We start from the raw sequence: 22,027 nt of genomic DNA, 5'->3' as shown, positions 1-22,027 counted from the left end.
ATAACCATGGAAAGGTTATAACCATAACCTCTGGAAAGTGTGGTCACTCACCAGAGCCAGACATCTTGGAGTATGAGGTCAAGTGGGCTTTAGGAAGCATCACTATGAACAAAGCTAGTGGACGTGATGGAGTTCCAGTTGAGCTATTTCAAATCCTAAACGATGATGCTGTCAAAATGCTGCACTCAATATGCCAGCAAATTTGGAAAACTCATTGGTGGCCACAAGACTGGAAAAGGTCTGTTTTCATTCCAATCCCAAAGAAGGGCAATCCCGAAGAATGTTCAAATTACCGCACAATTGCACTCATTTCATTTGATAAAGGTCATGCTCAAAATCTTCCAAGCTAGGCTTCAACAGTATGTGAACCGTGGACTTCCAGATATTCAAGCTGGTTTTAGAAAAGGCAGAGGAACCAGAGATCAAATTGCCAACATCTGTTGGATCATCGAAAAAGCAAGAGAGTTCCAGAAAAACATCTACTTCTGTTTTATTGACTACACTAAAATTTTTGACTGTATGGATCACAACAAACTGTGGAAAATTCTTAAAGAGATGGGAATACCAGACCATCTTACCTGCCTTCTCAGAAATCTGTATGCAGGACAAGAAGCAACTGTTAGAAATGGACATGGAACAACTGGCTGTTTCAAAATTGGGAAAGGAGTACAGCAAGGGTGTATACCGTCATTTTGCTTATTCAACTTATTTGCAGAGTATATCATATGAAATGCCAGACTGGATGAACCACAAGCTGGAATTATGATTTCCAGGAGAAATATCAATAACTTCAAATATGCAGCTGACACCATCCTTATGGCAGACAGTGAAGAGGAACTAAAGAGCCTCTTGATGAAGGTGAAAGAGGAGAGTGAAAAAGCTGGCTTAAAACTCAACATTCAGAAAACTAAGATCATGGCATCAGGTCCCATCACTTCATGGTAAACACATGGGAAACAGTGGAAACACTGGCATATTTTATTTTGGGGGGTTCCAAAATCACTGCAGATGCTGATTGCAGCCATGAAATTAAAAGACACTTGCTCCTTAGAAGAAAAGCTATGACAAACCTAGACAATGTATTAAAAAGCAGAGACATTACTTCACTAACAAAGGTCCATATAGTCAAAGCTATGGTTTTACCAGTAGTCATGTGTGGATGACTCTAGATGTGAGAGTTGGACCATAAAGAAGGCTGAGCACCAAAGAACTGAAGCTTTTGAACTGTGGTGTTGGAGAAGACTCTTGAGAGACACTTGGACTGCAAGGAGATCAAACCAGTCAATCCTAAAGGAAATCAATCCTGAATATTCACTGGAAGGGCTGATGCTGAAGCTGAAGGTTCAATACCTTGGCCACCTGATGAGAAGAGCTGACTCATTGGAAAAGACCCTGATGCTGGGAAAGACAGAAGGCAGGGGGAGAAGGAGATGACAAAGGATGAGATGGTTGAATGGCATCACTGACTCAATGGATATGAGTTTGAGCAAGGCCCAGGAGATGGTGAAGGACAAGGAAGCCTGACGTGCTGCAGTCCATGGGGTCTTAAAGAGTTGGACATGGCTGAGCAACTGAACAACAACTCATATGCCTCTTTTCTGGATAAAAATCTAAAGCACAGAGGACCCTGGTGGATTACCGTCCATAGAGTAGCAGAGATCTGGACACGACTAAAGCAACTTAGCCTGCATGCACATCACTTGTTTTAGATATAAATAATGTTCACCCTGTTTCATAATCATGATTGCTATTACCTTACTAAAACCCAGCAAACTGAACTTGAAACACCTCAAAGAACCAGGTTTTGGTCAAGATATGTCTCATCTCTGCAACCTCATGGTTAATAACCTGTTCATCTATTTGGGCACACATAGTCAGAATAAGGATATTCTTCATCTATGATGACTCAATACATCTGCCAAAAACAAATAAAAACCATATAATCTGCCAAAAATAAGGTATATATATCTAATGGGAAAGAAAATATTTCAAAGGACATCATCGATGATGTGAACCTGGTAGTGTTAGACTTTATCACAAAGTGGTTGTATTTTCTATTTCAAAAACAACAAAAAAGTGTGAAATTCTATACTGAGTATATCCAACATGTACATGTGTGCCTTATACACATAATACACACTGCACACACGCACACACGTCATTAAACATATGAGAAGATAATGAGTGGTGATTAAGGGCATGGTGTCTGGAGTCAGCCTGTTATGTGCGTGTTAGTTGCTCAGTCATGCTCGACTCTTTGCGACCCCATGGACTATAGCCCACCAGGCTCCTCTGTCCATGAGATTTTCCAGGCAAGGATACTGGAGTGTGTCGCCATTTCATCCTAGGAGGGTTCACTTCCTAGTTCTTCCACTTACTGTTTGGCTCATTTTACACAAAAGGAAACTGAGGCACACGGATGGTTTGCTTAACCTCCGTGTGCCTCAGTTTCCTTTTGTGTAAAATGAGAATTGTTAGTGTGTCTAACTTCATAAGGTTGCGTGTGTGTGTGCTAAGTTGCTCAGTCATGTCTGACTTTGTGACACTATGGAATGTAGCCCACTAGACTTCTCTGTCCATGGGATTCTCCAGGCAAGAATATTGGAGTGGATTGCCATGCCCTCCTCCAGAGGATCTTCCTGACCCAGGGATTGAACTCCTCTCTCAGCATCTCCTGCATTGCTAGGCGAATTCTTTAGCACCACCTAGGAAACCCTTTATAAGTTTAGCAGGAGGATTAAATGGCTCCATGAATGTAAATATTACCATGGTACTTGCCACAAAGGAACACATGCTTTTGAAAATCCTTCCATCTTTTGATGACTAGAAATGAGATTCTGTTTTTTTTTTTTTATCTTTGAGACTGGGATGTTGTATTGTGATGTTGGAACATGGGGCTTGTATTCCCTGATTTAAGGCACAGGACTCTCTGAGTTGGAATATACTAGAAACTGAGTGAGAAAACTCAAGGATAATTAGTGTATGGGAGTTTGGTGAGTGAGCACTAGAGGTAAGGGAGGCATGCCCGATTAACAGAGTACAGTTTGCCCAAGCAGGTAAAAGGGAAACAAGAAATGAAAAGAGTTAATTTAGTGGTAGAATTACAATCTAGGTTTAGAAATTTTGTTTTCTTTATTCTGCCTTCATGTAGTATTTCATTATTTTTATATAAAATGGAAGTTACCTGATTTCTACTGTCTGAACTAAATAAAAATTATGAAAACACATGAAACATATTAAAGTTTCTAATACTTTCTTCCTGTATATCTTGGTATTCTACACCAGATCTATATCTGCACCCATCATGTCCTAATTAAGTTTCACTAATTGTTGCATGATAAATAGCACAGTTGAGGCATAATTACTGAGAAAAATTCAAAAGACTCTTTAGAACTTATGTGAAAATCCAATTCCTTTCTAAGCAACCCAGTATGTGGAAGACCTGAGCTATGTCTTTATTTTAAAGACCACGATTTATTTTCAAATTTCAATTTGATTTTAAAAGTCTCACCTTTTGCAAAGCCCAACTCAAATTTGGAGGTAGGTTAGTTGTATATTTTTTGGTTTGTCTTTTTTTTGGAATGACCTATTGTGCATTTGAAGTGGCATCGTTATTTATTCATCTTGCTAAGTAACACTTAAAATGTTCAGTTTCAGTTTGCAGACCTGACTATTTACCTGGTGGCTCAGATGGTAAAGAGTTTACCTGCAATGTGGGAGGCTTGGGTTCGATCCCTGAGTTGGGAAAATCCCCTGGAGAAGGAAATGGCAACCTACTCCAGTATTCTTGCCTGGAAAATCTCATGGATGGCTACAGTCAATGGGGTTGCAAAGAGCTGGACACAACTGAGCAACTTCATGTTCTTTCTTTCTATTGGCTGAGGGATGTATGAATCATATACACAGTGTTTGTAGACACAGACCATTGCACAGACTGTGTTACAAATACTAGTACTATTTATAATGGTATTTCTTAAGTTGTGTGAAATCTTGAAAAAGTACAAATTATTTTTTCTTATTTAAGATAGGTAGATAAATACATAAAAGAAGGAAATAACATAATTAAATTCTTTTATATTAGGACATACTGCTGCTAAGTCAGGACATAGATTTGCTAAAAATGCAAACATCAGCATATTTTTCTTGAAATTATGGAAGAGGAAAGAGGTGTGTTTCCCTAAATCAAGAGCTATATATTTCCCCCTCTCTCTGAAAAAAATTTCTGGGCGAAAGGAAGTGTTAAAGGAATGAGAGATGTCTCCTCTTCAGATCCTGCCCATCTATACAAACAGAAGATATGAAGGCAGTTTTCAGAGGTGACAGCCTTGTCTTCAGGTAGAGAAGAGGCAATTTGAGGGAGGCAGCATACTAATTACAGGTGACTTAGGATTAAGGAGGTTTTCTCATAAAGCCTTAGATCCAACTAAAACTTTGGATTTTCTGGACTAGAATTATTTTCTATTTTTGTTTGTGTGTGTGTGTGTGTTTTATTCTCTCCATGAATAAACTCACATTAGAAGCCAGTCTGAATTATGGGAACCACATTTACAGTTCTAAGGCAAGACAGCAAAGGGAATCAATAGAAAAAAAACACCCTGGGGGGAAGACTGAATGAACTCATGGTTCACTAAAATTTTGTGACTAATCAGCATCTTCTTCTTTAGATATCCCACATACGATTCCAACTGATCCTTTTACTTCGTAGAAAATATTTGGAAACTTTCCAATTGCAGCACAATCTTTTTTTTCAATTGTCGACCAGCAGCAGTTTTAAAAAGAAATTATTTCAAAACTTAAGGCTTAGAGGTGTCCTAATTTTCCCGATTAAATTCATAACCCAAATGTACTGAAATAAGCAGGATCTAATAGGTTCTGATGCTGGGAGGGATTGGGGTCAGGAGGAGACGGGGACGACAGAGAATGAGATGGCTGGATGGCATCACCGACTCGATGGACATGAGTTTGAGTGAACTCCGGGAGTTGCTGATGGACAGGGAGGCCTGGCGTGCTGTGATTCATGGGGTCGCAAAGAGTCGGACACGACTGAGCGACTGAACTGAACTGAATGCCTAATTCACTTATATGTATGGTGAAATCTAGTGCCAAGGAGCATCCTCGGCCACTGCCCTGCTTCAAATATTCATGATTCTCCACAGTCCAAAATACATTAAAGGTGGGAATGATGCCAATGACACACAGTCTTCCTAGTGACAAGGAGCCTTCTTAGATCAAAGGAGCAAGATGTTAAAGACTTCAAACTAAACTGTCTTTGTGAGAGAGGCTCACAAAAGGGATGCCAAATCCCACACCCTGTTTTCCGTTACAGGACATCAATGAAATAAAGGAAAAAATAGACGCTCATTCATTTTCTCTTCTGAACTCTTTTTACTAAATGACTTTGCTTTTCTCCTTTCTTACCATTACAGTTAAACACAAGGATTTGATGCACAAAAACTGAAAAACATCATTAATGCTTTCAAAGACAAAATGAATGACTACTGAGGAATTAATAGCATTTAAGCCAATATGGTATTGCTAATGGGGGCTGTGTGTTGAGAATTATACAAGAGCAATGTTAAGACAGGCACAGGAGCCATAAAGCACATGTATGAAGCAAATATACATAGTAATTTAGGCTGCCCCTTTATGTCATTTGTCATCCAGCTCCATGTGTTCTTACACCTGTGCTCCCTTCCTTGATCTAGTCTAAGACCTTGGAAATGTTAGGCATGCAGCCAATTTCATACTCAGCCATTCCTATGATCAGAACCAGCTATCAACTTGCTTTTTTCTTATATTAAATCAGGAATCAACCCCAGGGCTCTGAACTACTTCTGACTGACAGGACCAACAGAAAGTTCTAGGCTAATTACTTCTTAGGACTACTTTCCAGTGCAAAGAGTTGCTGCTGACCTACTTTGGACTTACTGAAATAATTTATCAGGTAAGATAATTAAGGGAATATAAAACTACTTCTAAAACCAAGCAAGTATCAGAAATATTTGTTGAAATCATAAGTTAGTATTCCCAGTGCTATCAGATGGGGCTTTATTGCTTTACAATGAGTCAATTTTATTACGTCTGACTTAGAAGCCCTTCTTTTTTTTTTATAAATTATACTTGGCAGAATGTATTTGAAAGTCTCTTTGATGTATAAATGTATTATTTTTTACTCTTTTTCAGCCTATATATAAAGAGAAACAATCTTCTAAGCCCTTCTTCTCTTTGCCTCTTAACCCTTTCCCCATAAATAGGCATGTGCATCCCTTTGCACAGGTGTTCCATTATTTTTGAAGTCTATTCTAAGTAAAGGGATGCCTCAGTGTGAGTGTAGATATATCTGTGGTGTGGATCACTTACCATGTGGACTTTTAACTCTTTTTTGAAAGTGTAACTGTTTCTTACATATAGGTAAATATCTATAACTGAAGAATCTTTTTTAGCAATGTTCTTTCTTTTCTGTTGAGAAAATCTGACCATTTTCTATAGCCTTGATGTTTTCCATAAGAAGAAGAAAACAAGAGGAAAACCTTTAAAGACACCATAGAACATAAGAGAGAGGTTGTATAAGCTTATAAATCATCTGTTTTTTCCAAAATAAAGGCATTAACATGTTATTATTATCATGGTTTATCAATGTCATTCTTTGTTATTTTTTCTCCTATTCCTCTATTCTCCTTACCCTTCTGCCATTTATTTTTTAAAATTTTCTTCCCCATGTCCAATGTAACTTGCTTCTTAACTCAAAACCTCATCTAACTGTGAAAACAAGATCAGTTGATTGCATACTGGTTTTTTAATTCTAACATCTGAACATCATTGAATAGCTAGATTTAGTACTTGTAGTAAAACGTAAATATTAATTTGTTAATCTAGGGTTAAATAAAAATCAGGAATTAATATTTCACATTTGTTTCAGTATTGCGGTTACAATAATATTATTCCTTGGTAGTATTTATTCACATCTTGTTATTACTTGGTAACGTAGAGCTGAGGAAATTTTATGCATAAAACTGTAGTTAATGTCAAAGGAAAATACAAAGCTAAACACTGACTTGTAGTCTTTGTTTCCACATAGCATATGTAGTGTTTTATGTTTATGAGAAGACCTGACCATGGTTTCATCCAAAATCAATAGCACATCAAGCTCCCCTGATCCAGTTGACTAGTACTAGATTCAGATCACTCCCCTATTGCTTTCTATCTTACTTTATAGCCTCGTGCATTCCATGCCTATTTAATTTCATTTATTGCTTTATTCTTATGTCCTTCAGCTGTTTCCAATCTGCCCTTCATGGCCATAACTAAATACAATACGTTAACATACAAAGGTATTTATGTAAATGAAAATCAATACGCTTCTCATTTCAGCACCGTTCGTTCTTGCTTACATTGGACATTTTTAGTACATTTTATTTAAACGCGAACAACTTTTCATTCTTGCCGGCGAAGTATAATGATCTTCTTGGCTCCCTGCCCCCTGCATCCCTCTAATCTTCACAGTTATGGCCACTTAGCCCCATCTGGAGGTTCAGCTTTATTCTGCATTTTGGAACTCATCTTGTCTCTAGGCTGGGGGCGTACAAGATGTCCTAGCCAAAAGCTAACTGATTCATCCACTAGCAGCCTTGCTGCTGGCTTCATTCTGACCCTGTAACTTATTTCTGAGATCCAAGAGCTTGTCCCAGACCTTTGTAGCCAAGACTTGGCTCTGTACACTAGTTCCAGTAGGTGGGTATCCAGTATCTGTCCTTGGTTCATTTTCCAATTCCTTGATGACTGAGGTTCTGCTTTGCCCTTCTTCCTGTTCCCTTTGTAACTGAATTTCTTTTCCTAATTCCAGTAGCCATGGCTGTTGAATCTTTCTGATGCCACTTAACTTGCTCTAATCTCCTTGTTCTGTCTACCCACATACCACAGATCTGAGCTTTTGCTGGAACACCAGAGTGACACTGCTTGCCTGGACATTTTCCCACTGCTTGCTGCAGGCTTCTCTCTTGTCCCCAGCTCTAACCGTGCAGGTCTTGAGTCATTGTATCTAAGCTGCCTGCAATCTGTCCATCACATTATTCCAGGCATGACAAGGGAGAAATATTTTGATTGCATCTTTGTTTGAATTGTTATGCTAACATCCTCAAGTTACTTTCACCTCATATTTTTATCTTGACCTGCCACTTAAACACTTTAAAACTCAATTCCTCTTTGTAAAGTGATCATAATAGAATCTACTCCTAGGGTTATTATATAACTAAGAAAAAAAAAAGAATGCATACATATAGGTCAAGCCCATAGTAAATAATGAGTCATTTTAATCTGCTATTATTATATAATTTGTTAGATCTTTGCAGTTGTAAAGTGAAAACATGTCATTTAAAAGTGATCATTAGATAAGAATGGGGAATGGGAAATTCTTAAGAAAAAATCAGGGATCCATGTGAATTTGTTAAAAGTAAAATAGCTGATAGCAAGATATTTAATAGCATTAAAAATAAAGTTAAACTATAGATGTAGTCATCAACAAACATTAAAAACCAAGATATTTTAAAGATACATTTCCTATCAACATGCCTTAATATATAATGACTAAAACTGCACAGAGCTTTAAAGTATTTCAATCAGTTCAGTTCAGCCACTCAGTCCTGTCTGACTCAAAGCATTTAGAAGGAGAATAATTCTCTGAGTCAATCGTTTATCTTAGAGCAATATTTATACAACCATCTGGGGAGTTTTAATAAGTAAAGTTTTAAGTCCCATTTCTATGAAATTCTGATTCATTAATTTTGACATGGAACTAAAGATGTGTTCCAAAAATTCCCTAAGTAATCCTGATGATCAGCCAGGTTTGGGAACCAAAAATTCATCAGTTATTAAGATGTCCATGAGATTCTTAAGAACACATATGTTTGTTTACCTCAGGATGGTCAAACTAGTGCATAGACTCCCTGAGTTGGCTCCTAGCTGACTACTGGCTAGAAATGTCTGACAGGCATGAAAATCCTACTGATGCCAGCTTTTATTAATGTGTGACTGTTTTACCTGGCTGGGTAATAGCAGTGCCTACTTGTAAGTATTTTGTTAATTTACCTTAAGAATCTCAGTTTGCTCAGTTGGAATCCTCAGTTTAATCTACATTAACAATACTCTAAATTGTTTCAGGTACCGATTGTTTCATTTTTGTCAAAATTGTCTTGCCTTAATTTTTCCTGTTTCTTGGCTAAATTCCCTACACCCACAAAATGTTTGATCAAAATGATTGTGCTTTCCCCCCCACCCAACTTTACTGACGTGTAATTGGTATATAACATTATAAATGTTAAGGCATACAATGTGTATATTGCAATGTGATCACCACCATAGTGTTAGCTAACACTTCCATCACCTTACATAATTACCAGTTATTTTTTATATGTGGTGAGAACATTTAAGATTTACTCCCTTACCTATTTTGATCAAAATGATTGTTAACTGCTCGAGGCAAACACACACACACAAATGAAAGGGCTCCTGTTTGCTTTCCTGAAAGATATGTGCATAAAAGTTGTATATTAAGAGAGAGATAGAGAGAAAGAAAGATTGCCTCTTTCTACTATTATGCCACACAAAAACCTTTGGGTTGTTCACTGTGGGTATGAGATCTGGGTAGGGCCAATACATGTGGCCCCTGGAGAAGGAAATGGCAACCTACTCCAGTATGAGAGTGGATGCCCTAGAAGGCAGACCCACTTAAAATAATGAATATTCAAAATCTCTTCAGTGTATCTTTGAAGGAGAAGCTGAGTAATACCTGGGTAAAGGGAGTAGTTGATCCTAGACGGTGGCTCAGAAACCATTCCTTGCCCTAATAGCTCCTTAATTCAGCTATGGGTGTGCATATATATACCTTTAAATAAAATCTCTGCGGTTACCCAGATCCACCATCTTAGAGCAGATTAGCAACTATCCATTGTTTCTTGACCATGCTTCTTGAGAGATGTTCTGGTAAATACACTTTTTCTCTCCATCTCTTAACATTGACAGTATTTGGGAGTCTCAGTGATATCTTATTGTACCTTATAAAGTAATTCCCTAGACAGCTGTTTGGCTGACCCAACTCTTAGGTCAGCTGCAGAAATTCCTTCCTGTTATTGTAGCCCTCATCTTTCCTAGTTGAGAACTGGATTTAAAAAAATGCTGAAAATGTCTTCTTTTAGGAAATAACTGATACAGTAAAAATAAATTATCATTATTTTGCTTAAAAGAATAAAACAGCACATTACCAGACATCCTCAGCATCTTCATCACATTCTGCACCAAACTGGCAAATATCACAGGTGGATGTCTCCTTTTGACTGGTTTCTCCTGAGCCTTCATGGACTATAGGACAGAAAAAATGGAACAAAAAGAATTCAGATAAGTGTGCATAATATCAACTCCAAGACTATTTTATATGAAAGCTGCTACTTTTCCAATGGACATTTTTGCAATTGGAGCTCCGTTAAGATTGTCATAGTCGACTCTCTTCTTCCCTAAATTTGAAGAAAACAATGATATGCTAGTTACTGAAATGTAATGAATAATTCTTTTTACCAGAAAAATAAAACAAACAATAGAGTTTACTGGATTTATCAAAGTTGGTTGGTTAATAAACCATATGAAAGAATTAATTAAAAAGAATTTAAATTGGATGGTATCACTGACTCAATGGACATGAATTTGAGTAAGCCCCAGGAGATGGTGAAGGACAGGGAAGCCTGGCATGCTGCAGTACATGGGGTCACAAAGAGTTGTACATGACTGAGTGACTGAATAACAACAAAATTGTCACTGGCCTAAAGGAAAAATCTAGTGGTTAAAATTTTCTTAGTCCCAAATTATAGACTTTTCATTCAAAGGCTTTAATATATAATTATAAAATCTAGGTGGACAGCTTTGACTTTTTAGATATGTCTCCCCACCTCCAAGATGTAAAAAGTACTTATAAGGAAAAATATAGTAATTATAAATTTTAGAAAGCACATTTTAATTGGTTTTTACACTACTTAAATCTTACATAGATGGTGCACAGAGCCCATCATAGTGATTTCTTCTATAAGGGCTATAAACATATATTTTATTTAAAAATATATGGTTGTCACTGATGATAGTTATTCATATTGGCTTAGACCATAAATTACAAGTGTAAAAATATGCTGCATGCAGTCTACTTATAAAATTAAGCTTTCAGAATCAGGAAACAATAGTATAAATCAATTTAAAAAATTTAGTATTTGAGTTCAAGAAATAAAAATCTGAGCAATACTTTTAGATGAAGATTACTATTTACCAATTAAAAAATATGTAGTTGACAGCAAAAATAGCTTTGCTTATAGATGTAAAATTGTAACAACCTAACAACTGCATAGATAATATTATTCCATGGACAGATTATATACTTTAAAACATGTTTAAATCCAGAGATCCTTAAAAAGTACACTTTTGCAAAAGGTTATGCATTTTCAATAGAAAAAGAACAAGAACAATTAAGTATGGCATTGGCTTCCAGCATTATGAACCCTAGTAAGGTAACATTTTTAACAAAGACATCATTTATTAAAGTGCACCCTGAACCTAACATATTCAACCTTACTTATTTAATATGATATTTTCATAATTTATTCTTTGTCTATTAACATGAGAGTTATTGATAATTACAAAAGAAAAGCTCTTTATTCCTTATTTTCCAATTTACTGCTCTGCAAATAAGTGATTTGATTTACCAGAATAACAACAACAACAAAATAAAACCATTATTTAGAGTTGTGTTTTATAGTTTTTCCAGGAAAGATAGATTTATTTTTTCCAAAGCAACATTTTCCCCCGTACTTGATTTGCACTGCACCTTAAAAAAGTTATGAATTAAACAGATCAACTTCAATTGCAAAAGTACTGATGGTATAGTTTCAAAATTGAAGTCTAAAAAAATGGTGTTCCTCCCCAGAAAGAAAGAGGAATTCTAGACTCTGCTAAAATAGACAGCACTCATTATCCACTCTATTACATTAATAGAGGCGAGACCATTAGAGTGGACTATGGGGATAAGAAGGACACTGGGGCCTCACCTCAGGGGAGCCTGAACAGCTGAGGCTCATCTCTTTATTACTTTCTTATTATTAATGCAACACAGAAACTGCTAATGGGAGAGAGCCTTTTAGTGTTAGCAAGATTAGCAGCTTCTAGACTAAAACTTCCCATCACTCAGGAAACATACTAACACAATGGGAAGGTCCTTAATGAACAGTTATAGCCACTTATGGGCAGCCCCATCTTCTTTCACAGCAGGGATCCTTGGTTAGGGATCTACTGGAAGTAATCCATGCGATGAATCCTGCTAACTCAGCGGAACTAATAATAATATTTCTACTGGAAGTCACATTACATTTCTATAAAAGGGCTGTTACTGGTAGACTTGAGATGTTTGGAAATTCTCCCACATGAAGAAGTAAGCCCAGAAGTAGCAGTAGCAAAAGCTCTCTCAACAAATATTCTGGGAATAAAATGTGAAGCAATCACAATGAAAAATAAAGTAAAATATTTCCATACTTTCTGAAGCACAGATTTGCACCTTAGTAATAAACAAATCAGCACCCAGCTTTCATTTAACACTATAGACCAATGATTCTTAAATAGGATTGGGCTCAGAACCTCTGGTAGATTTGGTTTGTTAATTTACGTATTGTTGTTTTAGATGAACTGCTATCTTATTTTAGGTCGCTCTATCATGTCAAACTCTGTGCCATCCCTTGGACTGTAAGGGGTCTAGGCTAATCTGTCTAAGGGATTTCTCAGGCAAGAATACTGGAGCAGTTTGTCATTTCCTTCTCCAGGGGATCTTTCTGACCCAGGGACTGAACTCAAGTCTCCTGCATGGCAGGCAGATTCTTCACCATTAAGCCACCACAGAAGCACTCAGTGTGCTATGCCCATAGACTATATATTGTTTTTTAGATAAATGCCTTGAGTTATCCTCAGAGGTACTGAATTTGTAGGCCCAGGGCTTGGAAATACACACACACACACACACACACACACACACACACACACACACACACACACACACACATATATACTCTTAGCAACTTGCTCCTAAGCATCTCTGCCTAAACAATACCGAGAAGACTTCCTCTGTCTTAAGCATCCTCCTCTGGCAGTGAATGTCTGGCTTAGGACTTCTGTCAGTTTAAAGTGCACAGGAAGCATCTGGAGGTTGTGTTAAAATAAAGATTCTGATTCAGCAAATGTGAGGTGTATCCTAAGTTCTCAGTTTCTTACAGGCTCCCAGAAACTGTTGCTGCTGGTCCACAGACCACATTTGAGTAGCAAGGATAGCACCATGTTTTTCCAACCACAATCACAATGTATTAGTGGGTAGGGAAATATAGTTAGTGGGTCACTATCATCATTTTTGCAAACATTTTTGTAAACATGAAGCAGAAGGTACAGGGACAGAAAACACAGACTGCATCTTATTTAACAAGTATAGTATATATTTTATAACACTATTTTTGTTATACATATGATATGCAACCAGGGCTGCAACATAAATTTCTTTCTAAACGTCACAGTCACAAAAGCTTGGAAACTATTGAATTAGCACATGCTAGATGCTGAACTGAACTGAGATGCTTGGAAATCATGGGTTGAACTGTACTGTTCCTTTTTCCTGTTCTTTTCAAAGTATAAAAAACAGGAAGAATTGGTGCTTAATTATTTGCATTCATTTGCTGATTATGCAGGAATGAGATTCATTTATACTAAAGTATTATTTTAACCATACATTTGTATTTTAAACCTTTTATTTTGAGTTGTAAAGTAAAAGAATTATTTCCCTTTATTCTATAAAACACTGGAGGAGGGCATGGCAACCCACTCCAGTATTCTTGCCTAGAGAATGACATGGAGAGAGGAGACTGGCAGGCTGTGGTCCACGGGGTCACAAAGAGTCAGACACGACTGTGACTAAAAACAGCACATATTCTACAAAAGGTTAGGTTTCAGCACATGATTGAGGGAAATTTGAGGAGTAAAGGAGGTGGAGCTCTTGAAAGCATATTTTATATAACTGTATGGTTTAGTTGCTAAATTGTGTCCAACTCTTTGCGACTCCATGGACTGTAGTCCGCCAGGCTCCTCTGTCCATGGGATTTTCCAGGCAAGAATACTGGAGTGGGTTGCCGTTTCCTCCTCCAGGAGATCTTCCTGACCCAGGGATTGAACCCTGGTCTCCTGTTCCTGATTGCTGCAGGCAAACTCCTACATTCCAGGCAGATTCTTTGCCAACTGAACCACCAGGGAAGGCCATTTTATGGTTTTTTAATATATTTTATATATGCTACCCTTCCCTGGTGGCTCAGACAGTAAAGTGTCTGCATACAATGCAGGAGACCCAGGTTCGATCCCTGGGTCAGGAAGATCCCCTGGAGAAGGAAATGGCAACCCACTCCAGTACTCTTGCCTGGAAAATCCCATGGACGGAGGAGCCTGGTGGGCTACAGTTCATGGGGTTGCAAAGAGTCGGACAGGACTGAGCGACTTCACTATGCAATGCTATAGTTATAACTGATTTAATTAATTCCTATAAGTATATTTTGGATTGGAACATTATAAGAGATGATCAAATTACCTCTCTTCTAAATTCTCCCTGCCCTCATGGTTTCATCTGGAAATTGCTAACAAAATTCCTTCCTCATGACACTGTTCTGGCCCCACTCAGCTTCTCACAGTGGATGTGCCCACCTATTAGTCCAGTTCTCTTACGAACTCACTATAATGCCTCTGTGCCTCTTATAATATTCCTAACTTATACTGCTTCTTTTTATTTATTCTTTTAAATCAGAATTTCAAGTTTTTAAAAATTTTATTTTTAATTGGAGGATAATTACAATATCGTGTTGGTTTCTGCCATACATCAACTTGAATCAGCCATAGGTATACATATGTCTCCTCCCTCTTGAATTTCTCTCCCCATCGCACCCATCTAAAAAATAAGGAATTTTTCACATGCACAGGGGCCATGTTAATCTCTTTATCATTCCAATTTTAGTATATGTGCTGCTGAAGTGAGCACACTATGTTATACTATTTCTGAAAACATGAAATATTGATGTTCAAACACAGTTATTCAATGTCATTTATTTGATTCAAAATTTCAATAAACTTTACATTCAGTGAAATGCTCATGTCTTTCAATTGAGGAACACACGCCAAAGATCAACTCAGTCATTCCAGAAAGTTTGATTTTGCCGCCTTTTCAGCCATTTCTCTACCACTGTTCTAGCCGATCAGTAATCTGATCTGTCACCACAGATGAACTACTGTGTTCATCATTCCTTTGATATCACATCAAAGGAATCATATACTATGTAATTATTGTGTTCAGCTTCTACCAGTTGACTTCATAGTTTTAAGATGAATTCAGGTAGTTGCCCATATCAGTAGTTTATTTCTTTTTGTTACTTGGTATTCAATTGAGTGAATATACCATAGTTTATTTTTCCATTTTCTTGTGGAAGGACATCTGGCTGCTTTCAGTGACTGGCTGGAAGCAATAACTATTTATGAATAAAGCTGTTATAAATATTCTTGTAAAAGACATTTTGTGTACATGAGTTACTTCTCTCAGATGAATACCTCACAGTGGGATTCTGATATTCAGATAGCCACACCAGCTTTTGTTTGCTTATTCTTTTTTTTTTTTTACTTTCAACCTGTTTGTTTGCTTATGTCTAAAGTGTGTTTCCTGGAAACAACATACAGTAGAATCTCACTTTCTAAAAATTTTATTTATTGTTAATTTTGACTGTGCTGGGTCTTCCTTGCTGAGCGTGGACGTTCTCTAGTTGCGGTGAGTGGACGTTCTCTAGTTGTGAGTGAACATTCCTCTAATTGCAGTGCAGAGGCTTCTCATTGCAGTGGCTTCTTTTGTTGCAGAACACAGGCTCTGGGGTGCTCAGGCTTCAGTAGTTGTGGCTCACGGGCCCTACAGTTCGGGCTCAGTAGTTGTGGTGCATGGGTTTAGCTGCCCCACAGCATGTGGAATCTTCCTGGACCAGGAATCAAACCCATGTTCCCTGCATTGGCAGGAGAATTCTCAGCCACTGGACCACCACAGAAGTCCAGATCTCACTTTTTTTTAATTGTCTGAATATTTCTGCATTTAATCAGGGTATTTAGTCCGTTTACTTACTGTAATTATTAATGTGTTTGGTTTTAAATCTCCCAACTTGGTGTTTGATTCAACATTTTTTTGTTTAATTTTTGAGTTGCAGAAATTTTTAACATATTTTGAGTACGAATTTTAGTCAGCTATAATGGGACATATTTTCCAAGTCTATTTCTTGAATGTATTTTTGTGTGTGTGTGTATGTGCAGACATTTTATTTTGATGAAATTATTTTTTATTTTTATGATTTGTCTTTTCTGTGTTATTTCTAAAAAGTCTTCTACTGAAAACTCATATGATATTCTTCTGTGCTTTATTCTATTCTCTATGTGTATTAATTTTTAAATTTTACTTGAAGTTTGTGATCTATCTAAAATTGGATTTTGCACATGATGTGAAGCAGAGATTAAGATTCTTTGTTCTTCCCATGTGGACGTGATTTTTCTCTCTTGATCTGTTAATGTATTGAAATATATTGATTGATTTCCATAGGTTAAACCAACCTTGCATTTTGAGGCTAAGTCAAACTTGATCATGGTATATGACCTTTTTGGATATACTGTTGGATTTCTTTTGCTTGTATTTTGGTGAGCATTTTTGTGTCTGTGGTTCACAAAACATCCAGGTTGTAATTTTCTTTTCTTGTATTGTTCTTGTTCAAGAACAAGAGGGTTAAAATGGCCTCATGACATGAGTTGGGAAGTATTCCCACTTCCTCTATTTTATGAAAGAGTTTGTGGAAGATTATTATTTCATTGTTTATACAAGGCTATTTAAATTAATTTTCAGGCTTCCCTCATGGCTCTGGAGAAGGAAATGGCAACTCCAATATTCTTGCCTGGAGAATTCCATGGATGGAGGAACCTGGCAGGCTACAGTCCTTGGGGTCACAAAGAGTCAGACACAACTGAGTGACTAACACACACACACACACACACACTCATAGCTCAGCTGGTATAGAATCTGCCTGCAATACAGGAAACCCTGGTTCAATTCCTGGGTTGGGAAAATCCTATGGAGAAGGGATAAGACCCACTGTAGTCTGTTTTATTGCTTCCTTCTCATTTTTATTATTTTCTTTATGCTATAAACTTAAAGTTTATTTTCTAGTTTCTTAAAATGGAAGAAATGCTTGATTTTATACCATTCTTATTTTCTAATACAGGTATTTACATCTGTACATTTTCTTCTAAAGACTTTTGTGAAAAATATAAATTGTAATATCCTTTGAGATTTCTTCTTAGACCCATGAATTATTAGTGCATTTTTTAACCTCCAAATATTTGTGAGTTTTAAAAAGTATATTATTTTTATTTATCTTTAACTTAAATATCCAAAATTCATTGGGAACAATTTAAAATATACAAAAGAGTTGTGTGGTCTTAAGGACACAGAGAAATGTAGAAAAGAGTCACTCCAGGTCTTAAAATTAAGTGAAAAATAACAAGCATAATATAAGGTTTCATTAAATTCAAAGGATCTTAGAGTTAGGTAAGAAGACTTTAGATCTTTTTACCCAATCCCCATCCCCTCAATGCAAAATTCAATCAAATGATCAACCTGGATGAGAGTTGAAATAAAAAGTAGATTTGTGTGAGCTACAAGAATAAATTGTTTTGAAGTGCTGAAAAGTCTGAAGTATTGAAAAGAGCTCAGCCTGATTGTCCAGGCTTTGAAATAAATCCCTCTGGAGTTTGACAAGTCTATGTCTGGTGTTCAGGATGTTATGTGTATACTAAAAAAATCCATCCAGAGTGATCTATCCATCATAGTTAGAGAAAATATTCTGTTTAATTTAAATCCTTTGAAATTTATTGAAACTTGTTTTATGGCCCAGAATATGATCTGTCTTTTTGACTATTCCATGTGCATCTTAGGATTTGTAACCTCTTCTGGGGAGTGAGTTTCTATAAATATTACTTAGCTAAATATTAATTTAGTTGATGGTCCAAATCTTCCATAACTCTTGATTTTTTTGCTTAATTGTTCTATTACTGAGAAAGATGTGTTAAAATCTCTACTGGTGACAGTAAAATTGTTTCCATTTCTCTTTTGTTCTTTTATTCATCTTATATTTGGGAGCTCTGATATTGGGTGTATAAACATTTAGTAGTCTATGTCTTTAATGAGTGACTGTTTCGCGTTATGAAATGCCCTCTTTTACTCTCTGCTCACTCAATTCATCTTGAAGTCTACTTTGTTCTGATATTCAGAGAAACACACCAGTTTTCTTTCACTTATTGTTTCTTTATACTTTTAATCTGTTCATTCCTTTATGTTTAAAGTGTGTTCCCTGTAAACAACATACAGTTGGATCTTGCTTTTCTATATAGTCTGAATACGTCTGCTTTTACTTAGGGTATTTAGTCCCTTTACTTTACTGTAATTACTGAAATGTTTGGTTTTAAGTCTACCAATGTGATGTTTGATTCATATTTAGCCAATCTTTATGTATTCCTCTGTTCCCTTTTCTGCCTCTTTTTTTTCTGGTGAAGCAAATATTTTATGGTATTTATTTCATCTTACCTCTTCTAATAATTAGTTTGTAATATTTTTTGGTTGTTGTATTGGTGTCTGCTTTAATGATTGCAATACACAACTTTAAATTGTAATCTATTACTTCATGAACATTTTTTCAACTTTATAATTATATGTTTTTCATAGTCTATCTTTTGCATTCTTATTATCATATATCATACTTCTACCTGTGCTACAGCAACTCATGTTCCTTTTAAAAATTAGTTTTACTTTAAACATCCATCCTACTCTAATTTCATAGGCAAAAAGCCAGAAATGTCAGTGCTAATGGAGACTTCTGCCTGTCATCGTTAAATGATTATTTGACTTCTGATTCACATCTCCACTTTTGAAGACTCATCTATAGTCTTACATTCCCCATGGAAGACATTATAGGCATATGGCACTTATTGTAGATTGAATTATTTTGCCTATAAAAAGATTGTACATTCCTCTCCGTGGCCATATGATTTGAAGTACCATGACATCACTCAGAGGCTTATGACTTGCTTTTGTAGTTGAAATGTCGGTGGAAGTGAGAATCTATATGAAAGCCAACATGTGAATTTCTACTTTGTTGCTTGTCCCCTTTGCATAAAAAAGACACATTCCAGAATAGGTGCTATTTCTTCAACCAGTCCCTGAATGAGAAGATGAATAGAGCAGGACCAAGATTGACCATAGCCATGGGAGCAAGAATTATGCCACTTACTGATGTTATAAACCTCTGAGGTTGTGAGGTCATTTGTAACCATAGCTTTACCTAGTGAAACATGGCTAATATGACCTGAATTAATGTTGTCAATAAATTCTAAGGCAACATTTTTCATTTCATTTTCCACACCTCAGATTTTGGGAGCATTACTGTACAATTTGGATCTGCTTTTAGTCATCTCTAAATCTCCCTTTGAACTTCTCTTTTCCATATGTGCATAGATTCTGCAATAGTTAAGGCACATTTATTTTATTATATTTTCATTTTATCTTACCATACCACTACCTTTCCCAGTCTATGCACTCTTCCCACTTTCTTCTCCATTTGACTCTAGTACATCACTTTGACAGATATATAATTTGTTCCACTTAAATTAGCCATAGTATACACATTAAACCTAATAAACACAGTAGAGGAAGCCATAAACAAAACAAAAAGATAATCTACAGAATGAGAGAAATTCTTTTCAGGAATTAATATCCAAAATATACAAAAACTTACACAGTTCAATAACAACAACAACAAAAAACCACGCAACCCAATCAGAGAATCAGCAGAAGACCTAAATAGAAATTTCTCCAAAGATGACAAACAGATGGCCAACAGGCACATGGAAAGATGTTCAATATCACTAATTATTAGAGAAATGCAAATCAAAACTACAATGAGTTTTCACTACCTTTACACTGGTCAGAATGTCCATCATCAAAAAATCTACAAGTAACAGATGCTGGAGAGGGTATGGAGAAAACAGAAATAGACTCACAGACATAGAAAACAAACTCATGATTGACAAAGAGGTAAAGCGGGAGGGATAAATTAGAAATTTGTGACTAAGAGATATAAAAACTACTGCATATAAAATAGATAAACAACAGGGACCTATTATGTAGCACAGGGAACTATATTCAATATCTCGCAATAACCCATGATCAGAAAAAATCTGAAAAACATTATATATGTATAACTGAATCACTTTTTGTAAATCAACGGTAAACTGTAAATCAACTGAAAACTGTAAATCAACTGTACTTCAGCTAAAAAAAAAACCCACAAAAAACATAGTATAATTATGCATAAATAGAAACCTCCATGTGCATCAAGTCTGAAATAAAGGGGTCCCTGAAACAATCATAATGCATCAATAGAAAAAGTGAGATTTCTAAGCTTAAATATGATTCATAGATACTGGTTCTACACTCATTTAAATTATTAAAAAGTTTAAAAAATTACACACATTTTATATAGATCTTAATCTGAAGTTTTCAAAATTTAGAATGCATTTTTTCTTTGCATTTTAGAGTCAATATTAATCTAGTAGTCAGTGTTCTTTGTTTTTGTTTTTTAAATAGATGACAAAGTAATCATGCCTTGGTAGGCATGTAATTTTTTCCACTTTATTTACATAGATAAAGGATTTATCAGTGATACTATTCAATGTTATCTGTTGTAACTAAAATTACTTTATCAAATTGTAAACAGTGATTTTTCTTTCTGAATTAATTGCATAAATTTCTACCTCATTATCACCAAAAAGCTGAACTTTTGAGTTTATCCTCCAATGAAGGAAAAATTGGTCTTAAAGAATAGATACAAATCAAAACCCTCCATTCCATTTTTTAATTTATACAGTTTTGTCTGTTTTGCCTTTTGTATGGCAGTTTTACCTCTCACTTGCCTCTCCCACATGTAAGTTGAATTTAAATGATGGAAGCTGCTGACAGTTTCTAGAGGCTCAGACAATTCTAAGCTGTTGTTTATGAGCCATAGTCATGTTCTCTTTTACATTTTCCAACATTTTCCCAGAAACCTTTAAATGTCTTTAAAGAAAAATAAGAATAAGAAATACTTTCTTTTTATTCATATTATAATGTGATGATATTGTCAAATGAATAATAAGTGCACAGTTATCATATTATTGAAATACTGAAACAAGAGGAGTAGCATTTTGGTCTCCTATTTACAAAACTAGCACAGATTAATTCTGTGTGGGTATCAGGGCCATAACGCAGTAAGATGTACTCAGATTTGGGGAAGGAAATTCATTATCTTTGCTTCTTTTTAATTAAAAGAAGTACAAATCCACTGATAATTTTTAATAAGTGATTTAAATGCCAAAAAACTAAAGGAAGGTTGAAATTACAGTTACACAAAATGGTTTAAAAGAACCAAGTTCATGACTGAGCAAATGTAATTTTATATTAAACACTCAAAAGAAGAGATCATTACAGAAAATCTAATTTTTTATAATTAAGCTAGTTTGCTAGAGCTTGACAAGGATTCTTTAGAAATCACATATAATTTATCTTCTGCACAACTGAAAATAATTTAAGACATTAATACAACGTTACTATGTTGAGACATAATTCTATTGTCATCATTTAAATCTGACTGATTTCACTTAGCCCTGAATTAGAACTAAAGATACTCAGTTGATTAGAAAATAAAGAAAGAAAATGAAGTAAAGAAAGGAGAAATGAGAGAAGGATGGAAAGAAGGAAACAAGGAAGGAAGAAAGCTTATTAAGCTTGATATCAGGCATGGCAAAATTCATCAGAACAAGTCACCATGCCAGGCTTCATGAAACTCTTATTCCATCAATCATATGATAATTATAC

The 22,027-nt window shown here is 35.9% G+C and overlaps 1 protein-coding gene and 1 pseudogene across 1 annotated transcript in view; both read right to left on the bottom strand.

The window, feature by feature from the left end:
* The window catches only part of TMEFF2 (transmembrane protein with EGF like and two follistatin like domains 2), a 291,379-nt gene that overhangs the window by 124,312 nt on the left and 145,040 nt on the right, over window positions 1-22,027 (bottom strand). The window contains exon 5 of the mRNA XM_055398363.2: window positions 10,257-10,353. Within this exon, the coding sequence (XP_055254338.1) occupies window positions 10,257-10,353 (97 nt within the window). The remainder of the gene's footprint in view (window positions 1-10,256; window positions 10,354-22,027) is intronic.
* On the bottom strand, window positions 14,996-15,082 carry LOC129538728 (U6 spliceosomal RNA; annotated as a pseudogene).

This window comes from Moschus berezovskii, chromosome 2 (genome assembly GCF_049115385.1).
Source record: "Moschus berezovskii isolate FMDL1 chromosome 2, NW_MosBer_1.0, whole genome shotgun sequence".
In the NCBI taxonomy this organism is placed as follows: domain Eukaryota; kingdom Metazoa; phylum Chordata; class Mammalia; order Artiodactyla; family Moschidae; genus Moschus; species Moschus berezovskii.
Note: the sequence above shows the minus strand (reverse complement) of the source record. Positions and strands in the feature narration are given on the sequence as shown.